Source organism: Botryllus schlosseri, chromosome 7 (assembly GCF_051294905.1).
Source record: "Botryllus schlosseri isolate E-star chromosome 7, Bs_hap1, whole genome shotgun sequence".
NCBI lineage: Eukaryota > Metazoa > Chordata > Ascidiacea > Stolidobranchia > Styelidae > Botryllus > Botryllus schlosseri.
Genome location: NC_137242.1, coordinates 6,919,475 through 6,946,226, shown reverse-complemented (window position 1 = coordinate 6,946,226; position 26,752 = coordinate 6,919,475). Strand labels below are relative to the sequence as shown.

The window sequence follows — 26,752 nt, the reverse complement described above, 5'->3', positions numbered from 1 at the left end:
ATAAATTACGTCCCTTCCTTTCCTTCTTTTCTTGCCCTTGTGTCGCAATTTTTGTGGTTTATAAAATTGCTAATAAAGCGGACCCAAACTGAACCAAACGTCGTGACTGAGCGACTTTGATTCAACAGACCTAATCTAACCAAGAACTATTTAAAATATATATTCATACGACAGCATTAACTTACTGCTGGTATCGATGGTCGGTTGATAATCAATGTAGTTTCTTCGGTGCTATCTTCTAGTACCACGGACTGCTTTCGGAATTTGCATACGGCGTCGGAAGACTAGCTACCCTGCTTTTCATCCCTGTTTGTTCGACAAAGTTATTGTATAAAATGGCATGTTAAAATTTTTAGAATTTATAAACAGCATCTATACATTTATCTGTGCGTTTATCTGTGCTATTTCCAAGAAAATCGTATCCGGTTGTGGATCCGGATGCGGAAGCTCAGCTGATCTTCTGGTCAATCAACAGCTGGTGCTGGTCTAGAGCTGGTTATTGATGTCTGACGGTCGTCTGCAGTGTATTTTGATTTCGCATAGTCAAAATCTTTTGTGCGATTTTAAAAAATTCCAGTTTCATCCGTGATACCGCGCGCTCCACAAAACAGACACCCACCCGGGCCTAGGCGATGTAAAGAGGAAGGCATGCACTACAGATTATTAAACTACGTAGGTTAATAATCTAGACATGGGCACTGGTCGATATGTCGGGTCGCGGTCCGGTAAACTTTCGGGCCTACTTATATATCTATTCAGTAGAAATTGGTTGTATTCAGACTTGAATGTGAACGTGTCCGCTGTCCGCTGAGACAAGTAACAGATGTCTATCTATATATAACTATTCCTATACTTACTCATAAAAAATTAGGGACTATTTTCAATTTATACCTGTATTGTATATAGCCTACATATTGACATACCGAATGGACACGATTCGGATTATGATTCAGTATAGAATTGACTGAAGTATGTCCGTTGTCCATTGTCAATTATAGTGATCACAGACCAAGGAAATATTGTGATTTTGCTCCGTTTTTAGCTATATTTAGCATAATTATGACACGCTTGCGATTATATATGTTATTCTGTCTTGTCTTGGTCATGGGATGTGTAGAATGTCTGCCCAATCCGGATTATTCTGTGAGTGCAACTGTTGTCTTCAACTTTACAAATCCCAGGACGAACGAAAACACATTTTATGTAAGTATTGATGTAGTGTGATTTCATTTTATCTATTATAAATTAACACTGAATTTTATGATTGATCACACCAAGCTAAAATAATGCAACATTACTCAATTTCTTCCCCAGACTAGGCTACTTGGGTTATCACCACTAGCATTTATCATTTTGGGTGCTTTGATAGAAATATTTCTGAAACCCTGCAGTATAACCCTTTTCATCATATTGAATTAAATAAATCGTGCCCATGGTGCCAGAAACTGACTGCTTGAGAAAAGATGTAGGCCTACGCACAAAATACATTTATCCTACATTATTATACAGTATTGGAAGTGTTCTGTTGGCATCAAATGTAATATCCATTTCAGTAAGTTTATCGTTGTCTAGGTGGAATTGAGCTATCTATCGGCCTGCATGGAATCGGTGTCCTGTGCTCACACTATGTTTGATTTTTTTAATTATTTTTTATTAAATTACTTTAACTTGGGAAATCATCGCTGCTCACCTGATATATCAGGCAAAACGGCCAGTGATTCGAGTCAGGTCTATCAGTGTTCATTTGTAATCTCAGTATCCTCCATTCACTAATAGATACTTGGCTTATCGTCTGAGACTATATTATTCTATACAAACGTCGTTGAATATGGAATCAAAGTGTAAAGTGTTTAGCTAAAAGTTTTAGCATCGTACAATCACTAATAGGTACTGGATGTGGAATTATCCCCCCAAACCATGTTACTCTATGCAAACACAGGTCTTTTAGATTATCGCTGTAAATTGGATAAGTGCTAAAAGTGATGTTAATGTGAGTTGTCGAGAAGTTCTCAAAAATCTTCCTATTTCGAGTTCTCCTTTCCACAGACATCATGTTGCTATTTCCGCTTATATATTCCTGGATTCTTGAATCAAACTTTTCCGAGATTATCATCGTTTTTTTATTATAAATGTTGATGGGAAACCTCTAGTGTTTTCTTTAAATATAATTGAATAGTATATTCATATTGAAATGAACCCGGATATTTTCGGCTGACACTCGTCAGGGGTAATCGTCAGCAACTAGTAGAGAATTCGAAAGAACAGTGTATATCAACAATCGTAACACAAAATATGACATCACCAGCATGAAATGTCGAATACGAGAGCGTTCAATGTACTATTTTTAGATGATACACGAATTTTTTTTTGTTGACACAGCCTTGGCTGTTGATATACGCTGTTCTTTCGAATTCGCTACTAGTTGCTGACGATTACCCCTGACGAGTGTCAGCCGAAAATATTCGGGTTCATTTAAATATGAATATACTATCCAATTGTATACTGAAGTTCTGTACCTCAAAGAAGCTGTTCTTAATAAATATATAGACGTCATATTCAGTGGGGTTTCCATCGCCATTATGCTTTCATCAGGCCCGAACCTTTCATTCCAGAAATGCCTCGACATTAGTTATTATGGAAGCCATTCTCAACCTTCGAATGTCAGCGGTCGCGTGGTCCTTACTGCATTGGAAAAGGGTAATTTTTTCGGTTGCCTCTCCAATTCTTATGCGGGACGTACATTGGAAGAGCCTTGGGTAGCGTTAGTGGAGCGCGGCGACTGCACGTTCTCGGAAAAACTGAAGCAAGTGAGAAGCATATTTTTCTGTAAATTGGATCATGTTTATATATATATATATGTTGCAAATTGTAGGCTGCTCTTGCCAATGCATCTGGAATCATAGTGTACGATTCCATGAGTAGCGGCACTGTCACAATGGTTCATGCTGGTAAGTCTGGTTTGTGAGACGAGATTGGACTGGATATGAAATGCCAAAGTCTCTTTCAGACCAAACTGACATTGTCGCAGTGAGTATTCCTCGCGATAATGGACTGCAAGTTCAACATGAGATATTGTCCGGATCCATCGTTACTGTGGATATAACAACTGGTGATTATATCATATCATTCAGGTGCGTGCCTCTTTGCTATGGCAAATTTTTGCAAACAACTTCCGGCAGTTTCCTGAATACTCAGAAGTTTTGTAGTGCGATGATTTAGGCTGTTTGGAGGAATCTTAGATTGCAACTTTTTGCAACTTTTCTAAAAAAATTTCATGCAACTTTTTGCAACTTCTTACGATTATTCATGCAACGTTTTGCAATTTTATTTGCAACGAACATTTTACTGGAAATAGTTTGCACTATATGCGAATAGCTCGCTTGATTATTTCACTGTCGTTTAAATTTGAGGTCCTTACCGATTTGACGTTCATTCAGGCTATACCTCCGAAAATTATAATTTCACTGTGGTTAATTTTTTCAGGCTATTGATTTTGTTGAAGTCGCCAACATTGAGTTTTGCTACAGTGCCTTGGATACGGAACGATTCGAGTAACTCATACCCCAATAATTTCAAGGAACTTGTCCATAAATGCAACTTTCTACGGATTTGACTGCTACAAAAACTTGCCCTACTCTTTGCTGATCACAAAATTTATCTAAAGTCACTTGAAATGTATTTAACGTTACCGTATGCTACAATCTTACTATTCTTATATTGTTGTTACTGTATTTACTAAAATTGATGTATGGATTGGCCGGGCACTCTCTATTCTATTCTTGTTGTGGTGTTATAGTTAGTGCTGCAGTGTCATATCTTCTTTGAAGTACTTTTTGGCAGTTATTGACAACGGGTGCATTTTTGAACGATCGCTGTAAAAATTAATCAAGGATCAACACTCTTGATTAAATAGGTTCCTTCGACATCACCTGTATTTTTAAATTTCTAGATACCACCAGAGGACCTCTGTCATATTTGTGTCGTTGGCATTTCTAATCATGCTCATTATATCAATGACTTGGCTTGTCATTTATTACGTGCAGCGATTTCGAATAATGGAGACTCCACATTCGGCAAAGGTGACAGATCTATTCGCTTTTACTCATCTACATATTCGGAATCAAGTCAGATCATATCTGACTTCCATGTAAACCCAACTCTCTCTAGCCTACTTCCTGGAGAGAATGGGGCATTGTGTAGAGCTGGTCAAATGTGAACACGGCTTAGGCTTGGTTTTGACTTGGTTCACTATGGTCTGCATAGCCGTAAAAAAGCAACAATTCACTTCCTCGGTATAATTTTGCCTATTTTTGCATTACCGGCATTTCAACATCAACTGCTGTCGAAGAATTCTGTGGCTGGCTGTTCTAAATTTTGGAGCTATGCTAACGTCCTGTTTTGACATGCTTGATGCCAATCTTTGGTTCCATTTGTCATGATAAAAAGCCGCAATATCACTTTACCGGGATTCCAATATCATATTACAAGCACTCAAGCAGTACCAACCTCGATTGTAGCTTCACTGCCAATTATTGTTTTGTGTCGTTTCAATGTGTCTTTCTACCTGTGCAGTTGATCTGGTGCTGACTCTCAGTTTGTCATTACTCTTATGTCCTTGTACAGTACCGGTGTTGTGTTTTATCTAAATATCGTTGCAGTGGAATTAAGGCTTGCTTATGACCATTGTGAACATCTTTGAAAAATCAAGTTGGTTTTTGTCACATTGCATCAAACATAAACATGGTCTAGATATGTCAGAAAGAAAATGAAAATATCAGAAAAACTTGGTTTTTCCAAGATGGTAAAAATCGACATAAGCTACTTTGATGCCACTGTGATGATATATTCTAGTCAGGTGTGAGTGACTTGTGTGATTGACATCTCCACAAGACAACGATCAACTCCTCTCAGCATGTTATGCATCAAATCCTTTTCCCTGGTCTATTGAAATGAAGTCACAATGAAATCACTTACGGAAATTATGTACTTCAGCCTGCCGTCGTTTCGACACTGCTGTTACTGCTGATTTCCAAGCATGATAACTGATTATAACACTAGTGCCACAACAAGTTACATAATACGCTATTCAGGACTTGCAGCATTTAAGCCATCAATAATGGCCTCAAAATTAATTCCACTCAGTATGCTGTGCAGCCTGTGCTCAATGCATTTAAGCTTCACGAGATCCCTATGTGCACTTGATTTAATTTCGGTAGAGTGCTAATCTGTTTAAAATTGGAATGCGGTGTGTTTGATGCTCTCTCGTAGATCTATCAGCCCTGATTCAGTTTCTCTGGTTGTGAAAGTTCACACAGGATATGAAAATGCTGGAATATACTACCCGGCTTTCTTAACGTCACTTCCTGGTATAATATCCTTGTATACAACTCTTGATGTGGAATGACCGCATGAGGAATTTCAACAGCAGATGTGATAAAGTCTTAACAGCCCATTTTCGAAATCTGGTTCGACGGTCACTTGACAACAATTCTTCAAGTGTGAACAACCAACAGCCGTCATCATTGGAATATGTGTGTGTCTTGGTTCACGGATAATGACAACATCTGTCTGTGTGAGAGAAATCAAATTTGTGGGTGCTTGCTAATTATGACACTCGAGTAGTGGTACTGGCAGGGCCTTTATTTTTAGTTGAACATAACCTGATAAACTGATGGTTTCCAAAACTATTCCATCACATTGCTTATAAGTCAGAGTTCATGTATCTAAACATGTCTACTCAACAAACTGCATGACTTATAAAATCTAAGTTTTGTGTGAGACTAAACGCTCAAAACCACTACCCGGAGTAGCCCAATTAAATCCAAATGTCTGTGGCATTGCGGGAAACACCGTGGAACTAGGAAATTGCCGAGTAGTTCCGTGTGGGTAATATGTTTTGAATATTTCCAGCGTCAAGCTATGGTGAAGAAAATTGTTGGCGGTCTCCCGAAGCGCGTGCTCGTTGCAAGGGATGAAGAAATTTGCAACAATGAGATCTGTCCGATTTGTATAGAAGTCTATAAAATCGAAGAACCAATTAGAATACTGCCGTGTCAGTAAGTTATTCAAAAATTCAATTTTAACTTGGGAAAATTGATTTTGACATTTCTCAGTCTCAATAATCGAATTTGTATGTTTTCTGAATAAGGTATCCACGTTTATAAGTCACTTCATATTAGAGATGGTGTGAACCTCTAAAAGGTTCAGGTTCATGTGAACGCGAACCTTTTTAAAAGTTCTGTGTGAACGTGAACGTGAACCTCACGACGTCACATGACGTCATATTGCTAATTCCAGTCCTACATTTCCATGAATTGATATATTAATGTACACGATACTTAGCGACAACTCAGGCCACATTATGCCATAATGCTGAAGTACATACTGACTTTTTAACCGTCGCCAAATGTATCAACTGGAGCAATCAAAATGATATAATAATCCCATAAAATCAATATCTTCTGTCGCTTTGCCAACAATTTTCATGAGGACTTACGAGGGGATATATGCTTATGCCTTAACGGTCTTGACCGGACAATGTCTTCGACGTCTGACTATTGTTACATTGATATTGAGCAGAGTGTAAAACAGGCTTCTGTACTTGATACCGATATTACTTGATTAACAAGTTATACAGGAGCCAACACCCCAATCGCACGGATTATGTTTTAATGGACAAAAAACATATCAAATCGAGATGGACCCTGTACGCCTGCTAGATTTTGTTACATTAGACAATGATGTAGCATAGTTGTTACATTAGACAATGATGTAGCCTATGCTTTATATCAATTTCATTGATTGGTCGAATAAGCATCATTCGCTGACTACCTACATGTAGCATAATTCGCTCTTGATGTTGTGTGATTGCCGGTCAACCTCACAGCAGAGTTCCTAGACATTCACCAACGGAAAACTGGATATTTCGAGCAAACTTTTGTAACAAAGCAAGTACAATTTTTGAGATTGTCAAGATGCATCCTCGTTTAGGGTTGATTTTTTTATGCTGCCAGTCGCGCTATGCACAGAGTGTCCCGTAGTTAAAATGCGAAGAATTTCAACCAAAGATGTTGTATCGACGTGGAAAATTGTAATATATGAAAAAGGTTCACAGTGCAAAACCTACCGAGGTTCATTTGTGAACGTGAACCTCTAAATTTCTGACGTCCACGCACAGAACGCGAACGTGAAGCTCACGTCCACACCATCCCTACATCATATGGTTCCTGAACCTTACCATATCTTTTTTTTTTAATTTGAGGTTTATGTAGGCGTGATGATCGTTTTAGCATCGATTGCGTGTTGGTTAATGTCGTTCTAAAATTCGAAACCTTAGATTTACTGGTCTATATGAAAAGACTCTTGGAGGTGCAATACTTCAATTCACGATTGAATGAGATATTCATATTGAAATATTTTGCTGACACTAGTCAGGGGTAATTGTCAGCAACTAGTAAAGAATTCAAAAGAACTTTCTATATCAACAGTCGTATCACTTATTAGTAAGGCTGGGCACAATGGTTCGAGTAGTCGAATCTGAATCGAGTATTAATTTTAATGATTCGAGTCGAGTAGTAAAAGACGATTTTTTCGAGTACTGAAATTATACGCTCTTCGCCACTGAAAGTTATTTATCAACGAGAATTATAGTTTCGATACAATTTTTCACTGTCGAAAGCCTTGAAACCTTGATTGGCCGTATCCTAGCATACGAAACATGTAGTACCAAGCTACGAACGTTACTGGATAAAGCACATTTCCGAAGTCATGATCCCACAACATTGTCACCAAGTGCAATGAAGTCGGTATAGGATCGAAAAAATACCAAAGTATCTTTAATGTGATGGATAACAAGCATTATATTCTTAGTGGTCGCATAAAAGTTACATATTTAAACTTTTACAAATAACATTCTGTTATGACGTCATAATCAGTGATACTCGATTACTCGACTCGAAGAATATTACGTGATTCAGAATCGAATCATTCAGGTACTCGATTTTGCCCAGCCCTACTTATTAGTGCTACGGAATATTAGGGTTTATTGCAATATGAATATTCAATTGTATGTTATATATGAATAAAATAGGCTTAATTCAACTGAAAGGCCTAGCCTGGGGGTACGATTCCTTTGACATATTGGAGGAACAATCGTGTGACTAATTAAAGACTGTCTACCTAATCTATAAATAGTCGATGATTAGATTTGCAGAGTGTCTGGCTTTGTGTGGCCACCATACTGAATTATACATAGAATTGTGGGGCAGGGGTGGGATATTCTTTCGTTGACAATTAGACAATGTCTGTTGAATAGGATAATGATTGACATGGATATTTGTCTCAACTGAAAATATCCGGTTCAAATTAAGGGAATTTAGTCACTGATCATTTCTGAAATTGAATATTTGATTTCATCGATTACTAATTACATATTCATGGCACTGTTTTGCGAAGTGGCTGATTCTTCAAAACAAATTGTTGCATTGCCGATACAGTTGTATTGTCTTCCTATTTATTGGGTGCTATTGCGTTTTTCAAAGCATTTACTGACCGATTGATACGTATTCAGAATGAGTCATGGATTACTCTGAACTACTGTTCATGCAGTTCAATGCCGCATCCATTGAATGATTTGAATGGGGATTTGTCACTGCATTGTTTCGTGCATTTCACAGGTTGAGATGTTTATGTCATGTTGGTCGTATGACCATACACGCCATACCCACCAATAGATTGCTTGTTTTATAATCTCTTGTAAATCCTTTGTGGAATGCCAGGATAATTGTTCAAAAAATTGGAAAATGATAAAATACACCGAGCTATACTGGCTTGTGACGGATTTCATTCATGAAATACATGACTGTTGTTCCCATAAGTAACCCCATAAAAACGGTCTCGAACGTCTGAAATCCCAAAGTTAGTTTTAATACTGCTCTATTTTTGCAAATGCAATGTTGACGGTGGAGGGGTAGCCTAAATATTTGCATAGCAAGGGTGCCCCAAGACAGTTATCTTAGAATTTCAGGTTTTGAATATTTGGATGTGATATAATTTCCAATTCTTAGTCACTGGCCTGACCTTTTCCCAATACTTCCTCTGCAATACGCTAACAGTCATATGGATTTCTTCCCCCTTATTGATTATAACTCTCCGCATCTGCGTACCAGCTTCCCAAGGGTTAAAATCGATTACTCATTTCATTCAAAACTTGTTACCCGTGTGGTTTGAATCGAATTTCATGAATTATAATATCAGTGTCATCAAAACAATCCCAATAACTGCTTTGTCGGTTTGTTCAGTCCAAGTATATTGCTGTGTCATATTTGGGCTCTTCGAAACTTGATAAACTCTCTCTCACTGTCATATTGTCATAATTGTGTGGTGTCTTGAGGTACAGTAACACTTTACTGAAAATAGTCATACTGCTGATTAGTTGCAAGTTTTTAGGGATGGTGATAAACAAGTTCAATTATTATGAGTCTGCGAATGTATATTTTCATAACAGGCATGTGTTCCATCGGAGGTGCGTCGACACTTGGTTGATTCAGAGAGAAACCTGTCCGTTGTGCAAGTATAACATTTTGAAGCCGACCAACAAGCTGGTAAGTCCAATATTTACGTGTGCATTTCTGGTATTGTTGCAGATATTCAACAATAATTATGTGGATTTCTATATTTATTCGCTTTAATCTCTACGACTGACTCGGTATGAGTAAGTGACGGTCAGTAAATGCAAAAAATCATGTTTAGTACCATAATGAGATTATTTGAATATAAAGGTAAAAAGGTAGCTTCTTGTCCAGATTAATTGTCAGGTTTCAGTTTCGTCGAGTCTCAACTTGTAAATAATTGCTCAAGTATTCAAAACCGTAGTTTTAAAAACGTTAGAAAATTATCATGAAAAGCTGATGGTTTTCCATCATTTACTCCTGTGCGTAGCTAGAACTGTTACTAATTCGTTTTGCCAAGTACTTCATGATAATTGAATTTGTTATTGAACTTATAAAATCTGTTAAGCCAGCATGACTTTCGAATTTGGATTTGGTTCTGCGGTCATTTGATATGCCATCATCAAATTTCCATCACCAATCCAAACATATCCTTGCTTGTTGTGATGGCTTGCCGACCACTTATTACCCATCCACTTGATATGGTTCTAGTGACTTCCTTCCTTTATTCTTGGGCATTGTGCGTTCGCACGAGGAATTGAGTGAAAGCATTTTTCTTGTGGTGCTTCATCAGAGTGTCTACACACGACAACGATGTAACAATCATATATGTCAGATAAACAGCACTTCAAATCTTGAATTATATTCAGATACGGTCTGAGATACGTCTCACGAGCTCATTTCTATCAAAAGATAGTGATTTTTTTGTAAAGAATCACACAAAACCTAAATGCTCTGTTCTGTTGTTTAAGGTCAGATGTGAAACCACTGTACTTGCCCGGTTTTCGTGTTCTACCACTGGTTTTTCCCATCCGCCCTATTCCAAAGTGCCTCAATTTCACCTGGGACCATTTGAAATCAATGTATGAATTTGTGAATATCCTATTAATTTTCAGTCATCGGCACGAGAAACTCCTGTCATATTGGGGATGTCTTCGCCGACCGTGGAAATATGGGAGGTACGGTGTCAGCATTGATTGGTTATATTAGGAATGCAAAGATTAACATCGCATTGTCAACGTTTTTGTGTTTATGGTCACAAAAGCAGTGCGTACAGAAACGGAATGAGATTGATGGCAACAAATAGCTACTGATTAATATCACCATGTAGTCATAGTACAGAATTGGTAGCGTAGCTCTATCTGTCATACCTGATTGATCGTATGCATTGATTTCACAATGTATAATATGATTTGATTTTGTGCTTCGTTGGAGCGTATTATTAACAAACCCTTCAACTCTCAACCTTAGATTGTCTTGAAGATTCACAATTTCTACAGAACGATTGCAATCAGGTCAAAAGGTTCCTAGTCCTAAGTCAATCTCACTTTTACAATTTTGACTTGTGTCAAGTCTAGTCATTTTATATTCACCGCCGAGTCAAGTCCTACTCAGGATGCAAAGGGCGAGTCCGAGTCATAGTATAGTGTTCACTGTTCAGTCGCAAATTCAAGTCTTGTTCAACTTGCTATTTTACAACTCCTGGGTGATATCAAATGCCTCACGCGCATTATTTACTCAATTTTCTCACCTTTGACATGTTTGTTCAAAGAGGTAAAAGAACCTACAGTCGAGAAAGGCTATCAAAATTATCATTTGACTCTGGTCGTATCGAATGTCTCGAGCGATATGACTTGGTCGAGTCATTCGCAAATACTTGAGTACAAGTCGAGTCAATCCACAATGTGACTAAAAAGTCAAGTCAAGCCGAGTCACCTAAAAATTGTGAATCGAGCTTGTTCTATATCAGGTCTGGGCAGACCTGCTTCATGCGCGAGCCACATCACAAGAATTCAAAATATGAATTCATGACGTCACAATGAAATGTTGGTTGTCGAAGTTGATTGTTGTGTGGTGATGCGACGCGTCTCCACCTGGGCCGTAATGTGTTTGAAATCTGGCTAATATTACGTCGAAGCCGTGCGGAGCGGTCCTCCAAGTGCTAATGAGTATTTGAGGAAAATTTCAGCTCGGTAATCTTATAGCTCGGTAATCTTATTACTCCGAAAATCTGTCTTCGTTGGGGTAACTTGTGGCAAAGTTTTGGTGTTTGGTTTCGTAATGACGTTTCAAGTCGCTGATCTATTTTCCTGTTCATACTTTCTTTTATTGCAATTGTCGCTCGACCACATTTCCTCGGCCAAATCCCGCAGTTATTGCTAGCCTTTACAACACAAATGGACGCTCCCTACTCGCAATTGCTAGCCCGGAAATGATTGTGACTTCAACGTCAACCCATGTACAATCGTTAACAAGCCGCAACCAAAGCCTGAAAGCAAGTCACAAGCCGCAGTTTGCCCACCCCTATTCTATATAGTCTGCAGTCGGTGGTTGTCCTGACCGATCTAGAATTTGGTTTCGGTGCACACTGCACGTCGCTCGAGCCTTTGCTTGGAATTCCAAGCCCGTTTCCAATGCTAATATGCCAATCTTCGTTCCAGCCCGACCAGAGTTCTTCCACATCCACGAATACTCTGTTTCAAAACGACCCGGCCAGTGACCGCACACGTAGCGATGAACAATTGGATGACGAAACTCAGTCTTCTTCGTTTTCCATCGAAATACCAGCCGAGCAAAAGCCGTTGAATCATATCGATACGGATGTAGTCTAATTACAAAAGACGCAAACGGACTTGGCATTGTTTGCCTTTATTTCCGTATGCGGCACTCGTATTTCAGGTTGAAGTACTCATTGTTATTCGAAAGCAACTGTGTACTGTTGAGCATGCCCTTTCTTTACTGTAAGCTACTTATTTTCGTGATTGTTTCTCTTAAATGTTTTCGTCAAGACACAGATCCCGACCAGATTATGAATATAACTTTTGCTACTTTTCTCCTTGTTTGCGCGAGCCCGTAAGTATTTTACTGCTGTATTTCTGGAGTCGTTGTATCTCTGTCACCGTTCACCCACTTTCAAATCGAGATGGTCATGAGTAAGGCTGGGCACAATGATTCGAGTACTCGAATCTGAATCGAGTAATAATTTTATTGATTCGAGTCGAGTGGTAAAAGACGATTTTTTCGAGTACTGGAATTATGCGCTTCTCGCCACTGAAGGTTAATTTGTCAACGAGAATTATAGTTTCGATGCTAATTTTCACTGTTGAAGCCTTGAAACCTTGTTTGGTGGTATCGTAGCATACAAAACATATAGTACAAAGCTACGAGGTTACTTGACGCAGCACATTTCCGGAGTCATGATTATCCCACAACATTGTCACGAATTGAAATGAAATCAATATGGTCACAAAAATACCAAAGTATCAGTTATGAAATGGATAACAGGCATTATATTCCTTGTGGTGGCATTAACGATACATATTTGGACTTTGACGTTTTACATTCTGTTGTGACGTCATTGTGGGTGATACTCGATTACTCGACTCGACTCGAAGCATATTACGTGATTCAGAATCGAATCACTCAAGTACTCGATTTTGCCCAGCCCTAGTCATGAGAGATCTGCTCGCTTAACTTGCCTCGCGTTGTACCGATATTATACTCTGCTGCAGCAGATTTTTTCGAAGCTACAATGCTACTGTTTTACACACCACTGGTTAAAAGTACTTGGGATATTTTTTCGCTTGCTTTCTTCTTTTGTCTGATGGGAAAGCACTCTTTTAATTTGTAAGCACTCCTCCCCCCCTTGAGTATTTTGCCAACTTATCTTGTCACTTTTAACTACTTGATACTACGTAGCCTCTGGGGAGAAATACATTTGAAATATTGTTTCTTCTCAACCTGAATTCACCACATGTGGGGATTACATTTTACATTAACAGGTTTATAGTATATATGTGGAAAGGGTCCCTGGCGTGTTTCCGTTGTGATGTCGATAATGTTTGATCCGTTTTGGGCAGTTATCAGCACCTGACTAGCTCGCACTAACAACAGCCGAACTTTTTTCGAATTTGTTACCGTTTTTGCCGATTCCCAGGCACAAAAAATGTAAAATATTATTTTAGGGCCACTCCACTACACATTTGATACCGATTTTTTGGAGTGTCGGATTTGATGACTGACGAGACGAATTCTTACACGTGCCGACGTGTAACATACTGTACTTTCTGATTGATGTGCAACGTAGGGCACACTAAACTGCAACGCAGCTTGCTCTGTATATTGTAACAACACATACCAATAAATCACAATCGAGATTTATGTGTAGCCTAGGCTGCGGTCGCGATTTTCGTGTTTCGAACAAACTAGCATGACTGCTTTTTCCTGAGCAAAAACCATTCCGTACTGATTCATTGCTAAATTAAGGATATTGTCTTGCATATCAAAATTGTGACTCCGCGAGACTCCTCATAATGAAGTGATACGACTGTGACAACAGTGAGATTTACGATGAAATGTATTGTTAATGTTTCTTGTCGATGTAACGATGTATTTTCGATGTTTTGTTTTTGTCTCTTCATCTTCCCGTGTGTCTTGTTTAGGCCTACATTGTACCATCTCTCTCTATCGTATTCAGGTTTCCTAACCTTCTTTTTCTGTCTTCCTTTCTTGAATGTGGTGAATTTTTGTGAAAAGCATTTTTAATATGATCCCATATTTCGAACAGTCTGTTTCGTAGCGCCAGGGTTATGCAGGAATAACTACATAACTTGAGACGTGTAGAACGCATTGCACAGTCCATAATGATTCGTAAGCGCGTAAGTCCACGCGCTTAGGAGAAGTTTGCCGTGCTGAAATACTTTTGAGCCACCAGCGGCATTTCGTCTTATCCCGACCCGTCTTAGCTATATTCATTCGCACTAGTGCGTGACCCGTGCTAATATCATTATAGGTACTGCGGCATCCATTTCATGGCGTATTAGATTTCTCTTCTGGCACCTGTGGTTATGTCGGTGTCACACGGGTCAGGTTATCAGTAGCCGAGTTGTTCATTCAAGAGTCTCGATTCTTTGCAGCGACAGATTGTCCTTATTACTAATGTCAGCAATGAATGTGTCAGGCATGTGCTGCTTATGCTCGTGTCAAAGGTAGTTGTGGTTCGACGTTACCCGCTGTTTGGATCATGAATTATTCTGGGAATGTTCGTGCAACAAACATGACGTAGGATAGCGAGCGTGCCACTCTCGCGATTTCCTGTTGGAATTAATGGCTGGCCGAAACCAAAGTGACTATAGTTAGAGCGGCAGCTAGATTCAGATTGGTGTTGGCAGAAATCGTGTCGACGTTATTGTGGCACATCGATCATGCTACCGATGTTTGTCTCGTGATTGTGATACGATGATGCGAAATGGCTCGCAGCAGAAGAGATTTCGGACTGTGTTTTCATTCAAGGACTTCAGGCCTGGATTTTAAATTATCGCGAAATTTTATCTTGCCTAGAGCGCATGACGCGTATAATGATTGGCGTATTGCTGGTTTCGAATTAGCACTGCCCTGGCCGACTTGCGCTCGATCGTATTGGGAACAACGTACAGTACATAGAAAGTTATTAGCGTCTTGACGGGCAGAAAAAGAGCGAGCTGCTTTCTAGATACGATGGTTGGTTATGGTTAACGATGCTGAAAATCGCTGGTTGTCGGTACGTGTCATGAACAATATGAGCATACTTTAGATCTCTGAACGGATGCTTGAAGGCCCGCTGCGTATTCGTGTACTTCTACAACGCAGCATTATTTCCTATTCTTCGCGAATGCCAGAGCCAGATGCGATTTATGTGACTGCATATCAATGGTAAAGAATAGTATTTCGCACGAGATCGTGATAGAAAGTTGTAACGAGTTCAGAGAAAACACAGAGATAGGCTACTATACTCCAGGAAATATTATCCAGTTATGATAGTATTTGTCTACCTCTTGCATTGATCATGCTTAATGAAATTTTGTAGCGGTTTTATGAATTACATAATATTCATGCGATGACAATAACCTCCATCGAACTGTCGCTTGCGTTACCTATTGATCAGCTTGATGATGTTACGTCCGTGGAATCAATGGTTATGGTTATGGACTATTATGGTATGGATAAACGTGGCAGTTGCAAATAGAAAATGCAAAATAAGAAGTAGCCCGATGCATAAAGGACTAGGGGGAGGTACCGGGCCGCTCTGTGTGAAGGACTACGACTTTGAGAATACAAACGTGCAAAAAGTGTGCATTCTGGCACAAATGCAAGCTGCTATACATATACGGAATAATAAGTTAGTATATGGATTCCATATTTTATATGTATGACTTGTGTGAGGTGGAACATTGCATGATTGCAATTGCAATGTGTAATTGTGTAGGTATAACGATAGGTTTTTGACAGAAACTTATTTCTCGTCTTGTCATAATCCTAACTACGCATCGATAGGCATATAATCATAATCCCCGTGATTCTGTTATTTCTATCCGCTCAAGACATACCATGTACAATACGATGTAACGGATAGACAGGAGGATGTCGAATGGATCGGGTCTTTGGTCTGAAATGCATGCATGATTTTGAACTTGTTCTGAACAGCGTTGAGCCACTTTTTACCATTTAGGTCAGGGGTCGCCAACTCAAAATGGGTCGCGGGCCACTTTTCCGAATGCCGAGATGCCGCGGGCCGCAGGACATCAATATCGATATAAAAGTAGGCAAAGCAGTTCAGCAACCACATCTGATAACTCTTCGTTATTACAATGCTGTGCTCTCTAACATGGGCGACGGTTATAGTCACCACAAAAGAAATAATATTTTATTGAACAAACACAAATACAACAAAAGTATCATGATCATCAATTTCCAATTTCGTTATATTTTGAACTATGAGCTGTACACGATACCTGACACTCTGTAGCCGCTAAAACAGGGGTGGCCCACATTTTTGCTCTTCATGGCCGCTTTTCGATTACTCATGTAGCCTGCGGCCGCATACCGGTTGTTATAGTCGTGATAAACTAGCTGGGGCCAAATGCCCACGTTAAACTGTCCATGTCCATTGCCGGTACACTCCGAACTAATCAATTTATGCACATCGGCTTACTATGCGGACCGAAATCGTTAGTAGTTATGTTGTAATAGCCACAGGACACCCCAGTCTGTAGTCGCGCGAAGCGCGAAAAATTTTTCATGTTTATTAGTGAATTTCGTCAATATTCGTATGGTTTCACATATTACTATAAAATATTTATCCTTTCTCGGCCAATGTGATCAGATTCCCCGATAGAGCTGATGCAGGGGGTATCTTAGAAAACGTAGGGTTGTTATCAAAAGTGTCGACAGCCGCATAATTTCCCTTCTACTACCGCAGATTGGCCACCCCTGGATTAAAGAATCAATATTTGGATTAGCTAGACACGGTAGGCCTACTTGCTAAACAACTATCTCCTCGTAAAGCATGGTCTTTTGGAGAGCCCGAAGTCGTTTTTCACGCGTCTCGGTCTTGGCAGTGGTGGGCCATTGCACGTCAAGGCAATATTATGCCCATTCGTACCAGCAAATTCTTCATCCATGGAATGATATTACCATGTCGAAGCCGTATCAACTAGTAAGGAATAGTGATATTGGGAACAGTGTAATGGCTTACTTCGAACAACAACAACATTATGTTTCAATTGAAATAATTTTCAGCGTTTAAAAATGATTTACTAAGCGTTTTTCTGAAATTTGTTCAAATCAGGTCGCGGGCCGCAAAATAGGACCTCGCGGGCCGCATGCGGCCCGCGGGCCGCGTGTTGGAGACCCCTGATTTAGGTAGCCTATTCGCGGTATCATAAATGACAATCTTCAACGCTTATTTTTCATCGTAGACTACTATTGCTAGAAGGCATGAAATCAGGCAACCCACCCGTTCATTCATTCATTCTCTATACCTGGGAGCAGGGATCACTGTAATATATAGATGGCGGATTCGCTTTCCTTTACACCAGGGGTCGCCAACACTAGGCTTACCATATTTTGGAAATCTAAAAAGAGGACACTTAAAAATTTGAGTCTTGCAAAACCGGAGAAGAATTCTCAAAAACTGGTGAAATTTTCCCACATTGTGATCGGTTGACTAAAAAAAACAACAAAGGTCTTCTTTCCGCTCAGACCTCAAAATACCGTTTTTCTCTCCGCATTGCTAGGACGATGACTAAAAAAAAGGCCTTCTTTTCGCTCAGAGCTAAAATCACCGTTTTCGCTCCGAAATACCCGCCGGAGCGTCACTTCTGTGCTAATTTACTGCATATCACTCGCAATTTGCTCTAAAACTGACCTAAATTTTCAAAAAAGAGGACAAAATCTCAAAAAAGAGGACAAAAGGGCGTCCACCGAGGACACTTTCAAAAAAGTCAAATCCTCTTAAAAGAGGACGTATGGTAACCCTGAAATATATAACACAAAAATGCATAACGTGAAACACACAAATGAGGAAATGCTGTTCAGTCACTCTAACAAGTACTGTGAAATATTCGATCGACGCCCCGAGAATTCAGAATTCAGAGGTATATTCCGTTTCCACGTAGGCCACCATACCTTTTGGGCGTGAATATACACTCCTTTCATTAAGATTGTATCCGGAGATGAAGTTGAATGGTCTCAAATGAAAAAAAATGGTGCGATTTACACCCAATTCATAATGATTGCTCTGTATTTAGTCAGAATTTCGTATTTAAAAATCTCTCATCACAGTCGTAACCTCTCCATGCCATCAATCTATCCGTTAGTTTTGCCAGCATCCTGATTACGTTTTGTGATATGACGATAAGGGGGGGGGGGGGTCGCGAAATCTTTCATCATCACAAGGGGGGCGTGTCTTAAAAAGTTTGAGAACCACTGTTCTAAGGAAATATTTCCTATTCCTATATTTTTATGTTTTACTTCTTGGCGCGACAGCTCGATCTCAATGCCCACGCAGTTTGAAAGTTTTCAATTGCTAAACATCACATAAATCCTAAACGAGATTGACATAATTCGGATCACGAGTGTGATTTCAGATTGGCAACTTCAGTGTTATTTATTTCAGTGATGTGCGTATAAAAACGATTCGCGCGTGTATTACGTAGATTCGTTCTCTGTATGAGAAGAATTAGGGTATTTATATTTTATCTAGACATAGTAGGAGCGTGTTTGAAGCTAACATTGTTATGATGCTGTCAGCATTGTGTTCCTGGAACTGAACCCAAAGTGGAATTAGTAAATCTATGATCAGATCGCTGCCCGCAGATTTAAATTTCAATCTGTTCTAAGAATCGGGACAACCGCCTCTCCTAGGGCAATTGTTTGCAACTTTTTTTTACAGCTTTCGGCAGCTTCCTAAATAGGCTACTCAGAAATTATGTAGTATGGTGTTTTAAGCTGTTTAGAGGATTCTTATATTGCAAATTTGTTCAACTTTTCTCCATTTTTTCATGCGAATTATTGCAAGTTTTTTCGATTTTTCATGCAATTAACTTTTTACTGAAAATATTTGGCGCTATATGTAAATAGATCGCTCGATTATTTCACTGTCGTTTATATTTGAGGCCCTTCCTGATTGAACATACATTCAGGCTGGACCGCCGAAAATTATATTTTCACTGGGTCATTTTTTTCAGGCTATTGATTTTGTTGAAGTCGCCAACATTGCTACACAATGCTACAGTACTTTGTATACGGATCGATTCGAGTATCTCATACCCTAATAATTTCAAGGAACTTGATGATAAATGCAACTTTTTAGTGCAACTTAGGAAAAATAAATGCAACCTCTTACTGCAACTTTTGTGAAAAATATATGCAACTTTTCACTGATTTGACTGCAACAAAAACTTGCCCTAGTTATTATAAAACATGAAAACGTTTTTATTTCAAAATCCAATCGAAGTTACAATATGGTATCCTCTGTTGGGGGACAGCCAGAAAACTGCACATGAGCCACTGCAAAAAAATACAACATAACGTACTCCGTATCATAGGTAGGGCCCCAAAGGGGCCTGGTTGTCCATCCAACAAGTCGCTGCTGAAGTGGTTCGGTGTCCTAAACGTAGAAGATATGCAGAAACTAGAAATCGCTAAGTTTACCTATCAGATCCACTGCGGTCGTTGCCCCGAATATTTCAATGACTTCGTTACCTTGGAATCAAAAGCGCACAAGTACAACACGCGCGTCCACGTCGTCCAAATATCATATGGTCGACCGAAAAGATCATCGCTCTATCAAATATGCCGGACCTGACGTGTGGAACAGTATCCCGTCGGACATCCCACAGTCGACGAGTATGTTCATGTTCACATTCAAGTCGAAATACCAGCAATGTCTACTAAATAAATACTAGTCCGTTCCCTAGATTACCGGACCACGACCTGACCTATCGATATTGCCTTCCCATGACATGCCACCCCATATTTTGTCGCTTGCTTTTTTTCTATACTATCTTTTATTATTCAATGTGCAATGTGCATGCCTCCTACTTACATCGCCTAGGCCAAGTTGGGTGTCTGATTCCTAAGACTACTCCAAGTCGCTTCGACACCTTCCTATCTTTTCATTGTATTGCATTTTTGTGGTGTATCGAACTGATAAAAACTGCTAATAAACCGAACAAACGAACGAACGTAATCCAGCATTACACGCTTTTTCTTGAATCATCCTTTTGATAATATTATCTGTTTTGCCGTACGCAGAGAACCCCAGTTTGAAATCGCGTTACCGTCGAATCCCACGACCGAAGGAAGCTACTGCAATAAGAACTTCAAGTCTGTTCTTCAACTAAATTTCAACGGCGACACAGTCAAGATGACATTCAACAGAAGCTACGACGATTCGGCGCACGAAAGCAAAGTGGCGACGTATTGCAGCGAGTAAGTGATGTGTATTTCACAGTCGACTCTCTATCCCGATAAATATCCCCGCGAGGCTAGCTGTCATAATCGAAATGATGTCATGATACGTGATAATATTCCGAGCCTGATCTTATTTCAAGTGGTGTGGTCTAGTTGATGTTTAAACTGGATATTGGTGCATAGAGCGGAGCTATTGAGGAATAGTAGCGTTCTCATCAAACGAACGACGCGCGAGTACGAGAGATGGAGAGAGATACTGAGAGTTGGAACAAACTGCGCAGGAAAAGACACCAGGAGCTTGCCAGATGCCAACTTGTATTGAAGAAATGGACAATTACAACATACGTGTCACGGGCAATGTTCCTTCTAAGCTGCGCACGTGCGCAATTGCGCAGCGCTGACACGGTCTCTGCGCACAGAAAATCTAAGCTGCGCACAATAAATCCGAAGTGACGACCCATTTTTAGTCTTTACGCACTGCTGTCCAAGGGGCCGCGCAGTGAGTTGGGGAGTGGGCGCAGACTCGTCAAAAATTAGAGGAAACGTTGGTCACGGGGTCTCTATGCAGAAGACTACGTGGCTATATTTCGGATTTTGTATACTAAAAAGTAGTTCAGAGATATGTTTCCATCGCGAGTGACATTGTATGAACGACCTAGTAAAATAGCCATATAATCGATATTTCAGAAGGACGTAGTTTCAGGCTAGGAATCGACCCCGAAAACTCATCCTATGGCTACGCCACTGTTAGGAGTGACGACTCTGAGGTAGTAATTGCTGCACAAACATCATTAAACAGAACACCGGTATATTGTCACCTAGGGACATATAGTTCCATGAATAAACACTATAACAGGCATGGTGCAAAAGACCTCAGTTTGCCGAGATGCGCCCCTCCCCTATACATACACAGACTACGTACATACCGGTTTCTCGATTCACGCAAAACGGCGGCACGTACTTTCTAGTTGTTCGGCTACTGCTATTTTTTTCAAATGTTGAACTAGAACTACTGAATTTTGAAAATCTGCGACTAGAACTAGAACTACTCACTTTTCAAACCCCGCAACTATAACTATAACTAATCAAGAAACGTTAGTTAGTTGACCGTCAACTAACTAAACGAGTAGTTTGTACAAGTCTCACCCAAATCTACTTTTGGAAAGTACTTACTTGGGTATTTTTGGAAGTTTCATATATTTACTTCCACTTGACTTACTTTTGACATGTCTAAGAAATCGGTAATTCTGGTTTTAAGTGAGTAGAAATATATGGCGCTACTTCTACTTCTTGAATACTAACGCCGAGTAATTTGACCACAGGCCTATATATATTTATAACGTATATGGGACGTGTGGGCTTCCTATTTCAGCTGCTACTACGGGAAATGGTACCTCCGCGAAATATCGTTCAAGATACATCGCAAAGGCATGACATTTGCCGCGTGTACCACGCCGAAACAAATAGAACTCAAGGCACCGACCGTGTTAGTCGGCGGTATCACGCTGAGACGGGCGTTCGTATGCAGCGTAGACGACCTCGACAACGGTCTAAACATTCCGATGCACGTGACTAAAATATCGAACGCCACCGACGGGCGTGAGAGTCACGCGAATAACTGGACCGCGGAAATTCGATTCGTTTCGGTCGAACTGCAGCCATTTTTGGTCGGGAAGTTATCGCGGAAACGGAATGAGTACAGCTTCGCGGATCCTGTTTTATGCAAGTATGTCCGGTTAAAAGCCCGACTGTAAATAGCGCAGTGTAATAGAGGCATTAGTGGTAATTACTAATTATCACTTCTTCATTCCAGTGGTTCCCAAAAGCTTAGCCTCCTGATCGCGTGCCACCTGGCAGCGTTCAGGGTATCTCGATTGTATATCCCGATCTTGCTTACTGGCACTATAAATTCATGTGGTTGTGATTTTTGACTATACTTCTACTTGACAGCAGCGTTGTAACCAAGCCACAAGGTTCCGAGTCACGAGTCAATTTAACTTTTATGGTATTGGCTCCCGTCAAGTCGAGTCATTTTCAACTCATCACCACCGAGTCGAAGCCAGAGAGCAACGGGTCAAGTCCGAGTCATGTGTTAAGACTCGGGTGCGAGTCCAAGTCATAGAGTGTACAGTTCAGTATCGAGTTCAAGGCAGGTTCAGCTAACTTCTCAGAAACTCTGGGGTGATATTGAAGATCTCGAAGTAATAATATACTCATTCTTCTCGCTCTAAACAAGTTTTATCAAAAAGATAAAAGACAGTTCCTGGGCCTATTTTTCAATTGTCGGTTCTGATGTACGAAACTTGAATAAGTCGTGTAGAATGTGTCGACTCATACGGCCAGGGTTGTAACCACGTCACAAAGTTCCGAGTCACAAGTCAATCTCACTTTTAGAGTATTGACTCGAGTCCCGTGGAGTCACTTTCAATTCATCCACGAGTCAAGTCCGAGTCCAAGCAATCGAGCAGAGGTTCGAGTCCGAGTCATGGTATTATGACTCGAGTTCGAGTCCGAGTCCAAGTCATTGTGTTGACTGCTCAGTTTTCAGTTAAAGTCTTGTTAAACCCACTTCTATAACTCTGTTTGGTGATATCGAATGATTCGCATTTATAATATACAAATTTCCTCATTTTTAACTGTTTCTGGTCGCATTTTAAAGTACCAGTACCAGTACCAATAGACGAAATCCCAATAAGGTGGTTGCTTTACTGTTTTTCTAAATTACAATGAAATGTCGGTCTTGGCTGTCCGAGTCTCCAGTCATATGACTTGGTTCGAGTCATGCGCAATGACTCGAAACCAAGTCGAATCAATACACAGATTGACTCGAGTCGAGTCATTTCCGCATTTTGAGAAAATGAGAAAATCGTGGCTCGAGTCTGACTCGAGTCGAGTCATGACTTGAGTCATTAGAACCCTGCATACGGCTTGGTCGATTCATGCGCAATTCCATCCCATTCAAATTCATTTTAAGTAAAATGACTCGAGGCAAGTCGAGTTGACGAAAAATCGCGTTGACTCGAGTCATTGCAACGCGGCTTAACAGTTTTCGTTTTTTACGATACGTACTTTTTTAATTACGTGGAAATTGCCACTTTTACATTGAGTACCAACGATGACTACATCGACCATCGCGGCTGGTATATATATGTCATAGATTTTGGGATAGGTTTGCATCTCTTTTTTAGAGTGACATCGTCATAGCAACTGGGCGGAATGGCCCGTAGCCACTGGATGACGGTAAACTGAACATGCTCTGGAAAATTGCCCCCTATCTGTATACTTTCAATGGTCCTTCTGCGAGGACGCTTCTTACAATTTAGAAATTATCCATCAATTTATCCATCAATTACGAAAGGTGTGCGACTCATCGATCACATCTGATTTTTGAAACGTTTAACCTGAGTACTTTTCGGACCTTGATTTTGGTTACTTGACTTGACCCCCATGCAGCTGACATGGCGCTATGTACCACCTCTAAGAATAGAGCAGGCCGCAATCACTTTGCATCCGAACCTTCATTTTGTGTTGGTATGCGTAGTGCAGATTCGGACAACTAGATAAAACTGGATAATTCTAGTTGTCTAATTAGTAGAATAATTAAAAGTCAATGCCGGTTATCTATAATTCTAATGCCATCTGTGAACTGTGCCTATGCTCTAATTAAAATTTTAATCTAATTTCTGGGTTTCCAGACAATACTGCAGGAAAAATGTATACTGCGAAACGAACCAAGCTCGGTGTACGGACATTTGCCAATCTCGTGCTTATGGAGTGAACACCTATTTGATATGAACCGAACTCGATTTTTGTTGCATTTCTTTCAAATTAGAAATGTAATTCAGGTTCCAAGTTTCTGCGAATTCAGTAATTCAATTCTATCCAATAGGGTCCATCAAACCACTAGGTGTCGCCAGACTTTGGGTGATAACCGCAGTTGTTACGTACGCGATACCGTTGTCAGAAACCTGTAGGCTGCTTTCCCGACTGTAAATAATGGCTACAACGTGCTCTACTTGGACCGTGAGCTCGTTAAAGGATGAATTAAAACTTCTGAACAACGGCGGTTAACACCCAAAGTCCGGCGACACCTAGTGTTTGATGGACCCTATTTGGAAAAACTGTAGCTCCCTATTTGTCCGTGTTTGGCGAAGTCTTGTGATGTCACAATCACTCTAGATCAGTGAGGTTACAGTTGCACGAGAAGGCATTTGACTACATGACATTAGCGTAGACGCCAACATGAGCAATCGCACAACTTCTTATTGCTTATAAACTTCCTTCCTTCACACAGGGATGTGACCGCGAGCCACATCGCCGTCATACTGATTCCGTTGGCGTACTTCGCGCTGTTGATCGCGTGCTATCACTTCCGCGCCAAGTACGGATGCCCCTTACTTCCGTGGAGAATGAAGAAGTCAGCGGCCAAGAACGACGACGGGGCAGACCAGCAGTTTTTAACGAGGGACCTTACCAGCAAAGACGATTCTGTGTAAGGCACTGTGAGATCTAAGACGAGAGGAGAACCTGACCGAGGAGGCGGAAACACCCTCCCGCCGTCTATCCACGAACACCCAGGACCGAAGCTAGAAATTGAAGACTGTTGTATTCGTGACTACACCAACGAACCTGTAGCGTCTTCATGCAGTCGGAGCACTCTGCCCAGAAGCTGTCAGTAACGAAGCAATCTTAATTTTCTCGGGGAGTATACTCGAGTAGCCTTTCCTATAATCGCACTATCCTCACAGAGGAGGTCGGCAGCGAAGTACTTCTACTTTTCGGAACAGTCATACTTAGGAGCACTTTTGCCTAGTTGCACTACTTCCTCATGTGGCTATGACATTCTTCTACTTCTACTTCATCGATTTTAGGCAAAACTGCGCCTAGAATATATACTCTTATGTACTTGGACATCGTTACTTGTACTTCAGCCGAAATTTTCGACGTAACTTCTACTTCTGAGTGTTTGTTTATCGTTTTATGCCAGGGTTGGGCAATTAGTTTTCTTCGCGGGCCAAATGAGTGACAGAAAATATGTTGGCGAGCCGAGTTAGAGTGTCTAGCCATATTCTTAGCGTAGTAATTTTGTTTTTAAATTGAAAGCAGTGAATTACATTGTTATTAAATGCTGCTCAGTGGATGCGTTGATATTAGATAATGAGAAAATGACGGTTAATTAACAAAAAAACAATAATTATTTATTTTCAGACATAATTTGAAACAATGTTAAACATGATACATTTTGAATTCTATTTAATCCACGTTTTTATATTAGGACATTGAAAAGGTATTTGGGATACTACAAATCTTATTGTCTTGATCGCTGTCTTCCGAACAGTTGCGGCATGGTGAAATCGACATATATATTTATCGGTTTCGGCCAGTATGAGGCGGTACTTTTGGCCAAGGTTTCGCCACCTCGAGCTTTTTTGCAGCACACTTCGCAGAGTCGCATGTTAGTCAACGTCTTGGTGTGTCGTGAAGTAGCAACGGCCGACGCCGAAATGCTTATCTCTATAAATTAAATTTTTCTGGAAAGGGGTACCCATATTAATACCAAGATAGATAGGATAAATTGCGCGAACGCGGAGAAATTTGAATGAAAGTTTTATAAATACCTGAGTAATACTATATTATTTATGTTAATATACGAAATAATTTGGAGCCCGCTCCAATTGGATGGGTTTGGGGAGCGGCGGTTACGGCCCTGTGTTTAGCGCTCCATACCGTCTTTGAATTTTAGCTTTCGGTTGTCTCTTTTTGCTGAACCCGTTCATCTTTTATGGATGATGATGTCTCATAGTAAAAACGAGCACTAACTGACTTGCTTCACGAAATTTGGAAATGTAGCCTATCACGAGACAATTTGAAGCACAGACCGTGTCACGCGTAATGTGACAATGGCAACAAAGAAGGTTTGAGCTACACTATATGGAAAGAATGACTTCTTTCGGACATCAATTTTTACGACATACTTTGCTGCATTGGCGTTATTTTGAATCTGGATTACGCAAGCGAAGCTGCGAGGGACGTAGGCCGCGTAATCGCGGCATATTGATGAACAGGCTTGGAAAGTAAACGAATTTCCGTTCCGGTTCAGTTTATACAGCGTATGGTTTTATTCCTCGCAGCAATATTAAAAAGTAGGTTTTATGTTTTAATTCCAAGCAACGGACACGTGGGTCGCTTAGAATAGGTCCGCGGACCGCATTTGGCCCGCGTGCCGCACTTTGCCCAGGTCTGTTTTATGCGATACCGAATTCCATCAACCCTGATGTCGTCCCCCAGTCTAGTCGTATCACGTATCTAGTCCCGACCCCGTGGTCTTGGCTTAAGATTCACAAGGCCAT

The 26,752-nt window shown here is 40.3% G+C and overlaps 2 protein-coding genes across 3 annotated transcripts; both read left to right on the top strand.

Moving 5' to 3' along the window:
• The first annotated feature begins 648 nt into the window (after positions 1-648).
• Positions 649-14,232, top strand: LOC145443870 (RING finger protein 150-like). Its single transcript, XM_080321833.1, has 9 exons — positions 649-1,203; positions 2,613-2,807; positions 2,873-2,948; positions 3,008-3,131; positions 3,950-4,079; positions 5,911-6,056; positions 9,506-9,602; positions 10,565-10,627; positions 12,110-14,232. Exons 1-9 carry the CDS (start codon positions 1,060-1,062, stop codon positions 12,278-12,280), a joined length of 1,146 nt encoding a protein of 381 aa, XP_080177959.1. The 5' UTR covers positions 649-1,059; the 3' UTR covers positions 12,281-14,232.
• A 991-nt stretch (positions 14,233-15,223) lies between these two features.
• Positions 15,224-25,542, top strand: LOC145443873 (uncharacterized). 2 transcript variants are annotated; one of them, XM_080321838.1, is made up of 4 exons: positions 15,224-15,359; positions 20,244-20,420; positions 21,775-22,128; positions 24,697-25,542. In XM_080321838.1, the coding sequence occupies exons 2-4, from the start codon at positions 20,356-20,358 to the stop codon at positions 24,896-24,898; spliced, it is 621 nt and encodes a 206-aa protein (XP_080177964.1). In that variant the 5' UTR covers positions 15,224-15,359; positions 20,244-20,355; the 3' UTR covers positions 24,899-25,542. The 2 variants fall into 2 exon arrangements, with proteins under 2 accessions (XP_080177964.1, XP_080177963.1); XM_080321837.1 differs by lacking the exon at positions 15,224-15,359 and adding an exon at positions 15,414-15,825.
• The last annotated feature ends 1,210 nt before the right edge of the window (positions 25,543-26,752 follow it).

Bases quoted from the DNA above. Each gene is read 5' to 3' on its own strand.
- LOC145443870 (XM_080321833.1), top strand. From the start codon at position 1,060: ATGACACGCTTGCGATTATATATGTTATTCTGTCTTGTCTTGGTCATG. The intron at 1,204-2,612 runs GTAAGTATTGAT...CTTTCATTCCAG, and splicing joins CGAACGAAAACACATTTTAT to AAATGCCTCGACATTAGTTA. The intron at 4,080-5,910 runs GTGACAGATCTA...GAATATTTCCAG, and splicing joins AGACTCCACATTCGGCAAAG to CGTCAAGCTATGGTGAAGAA.
- LOC145443873 (XM_080321837.1), top strand. From the start codon at position 15,596: ATGATGTTACGTCCGTGGAATCAATGGTTATGGTTATGGACTATTATG. The intron at 15,826-20,243 runs GTTAGTATATGG...TGCCGTACGCAG, and splicing joins ATACATATACGGAATAATAA to AGAACCCCAGTTTGAAATCG. The intron at 20,421-21,774 runs GTAAGTGATGTG...TTCCTATTTCAG, and splicing joins GTGGCGACGTATTGCAGCGA to CTGCTACTACGGGAAATGGT.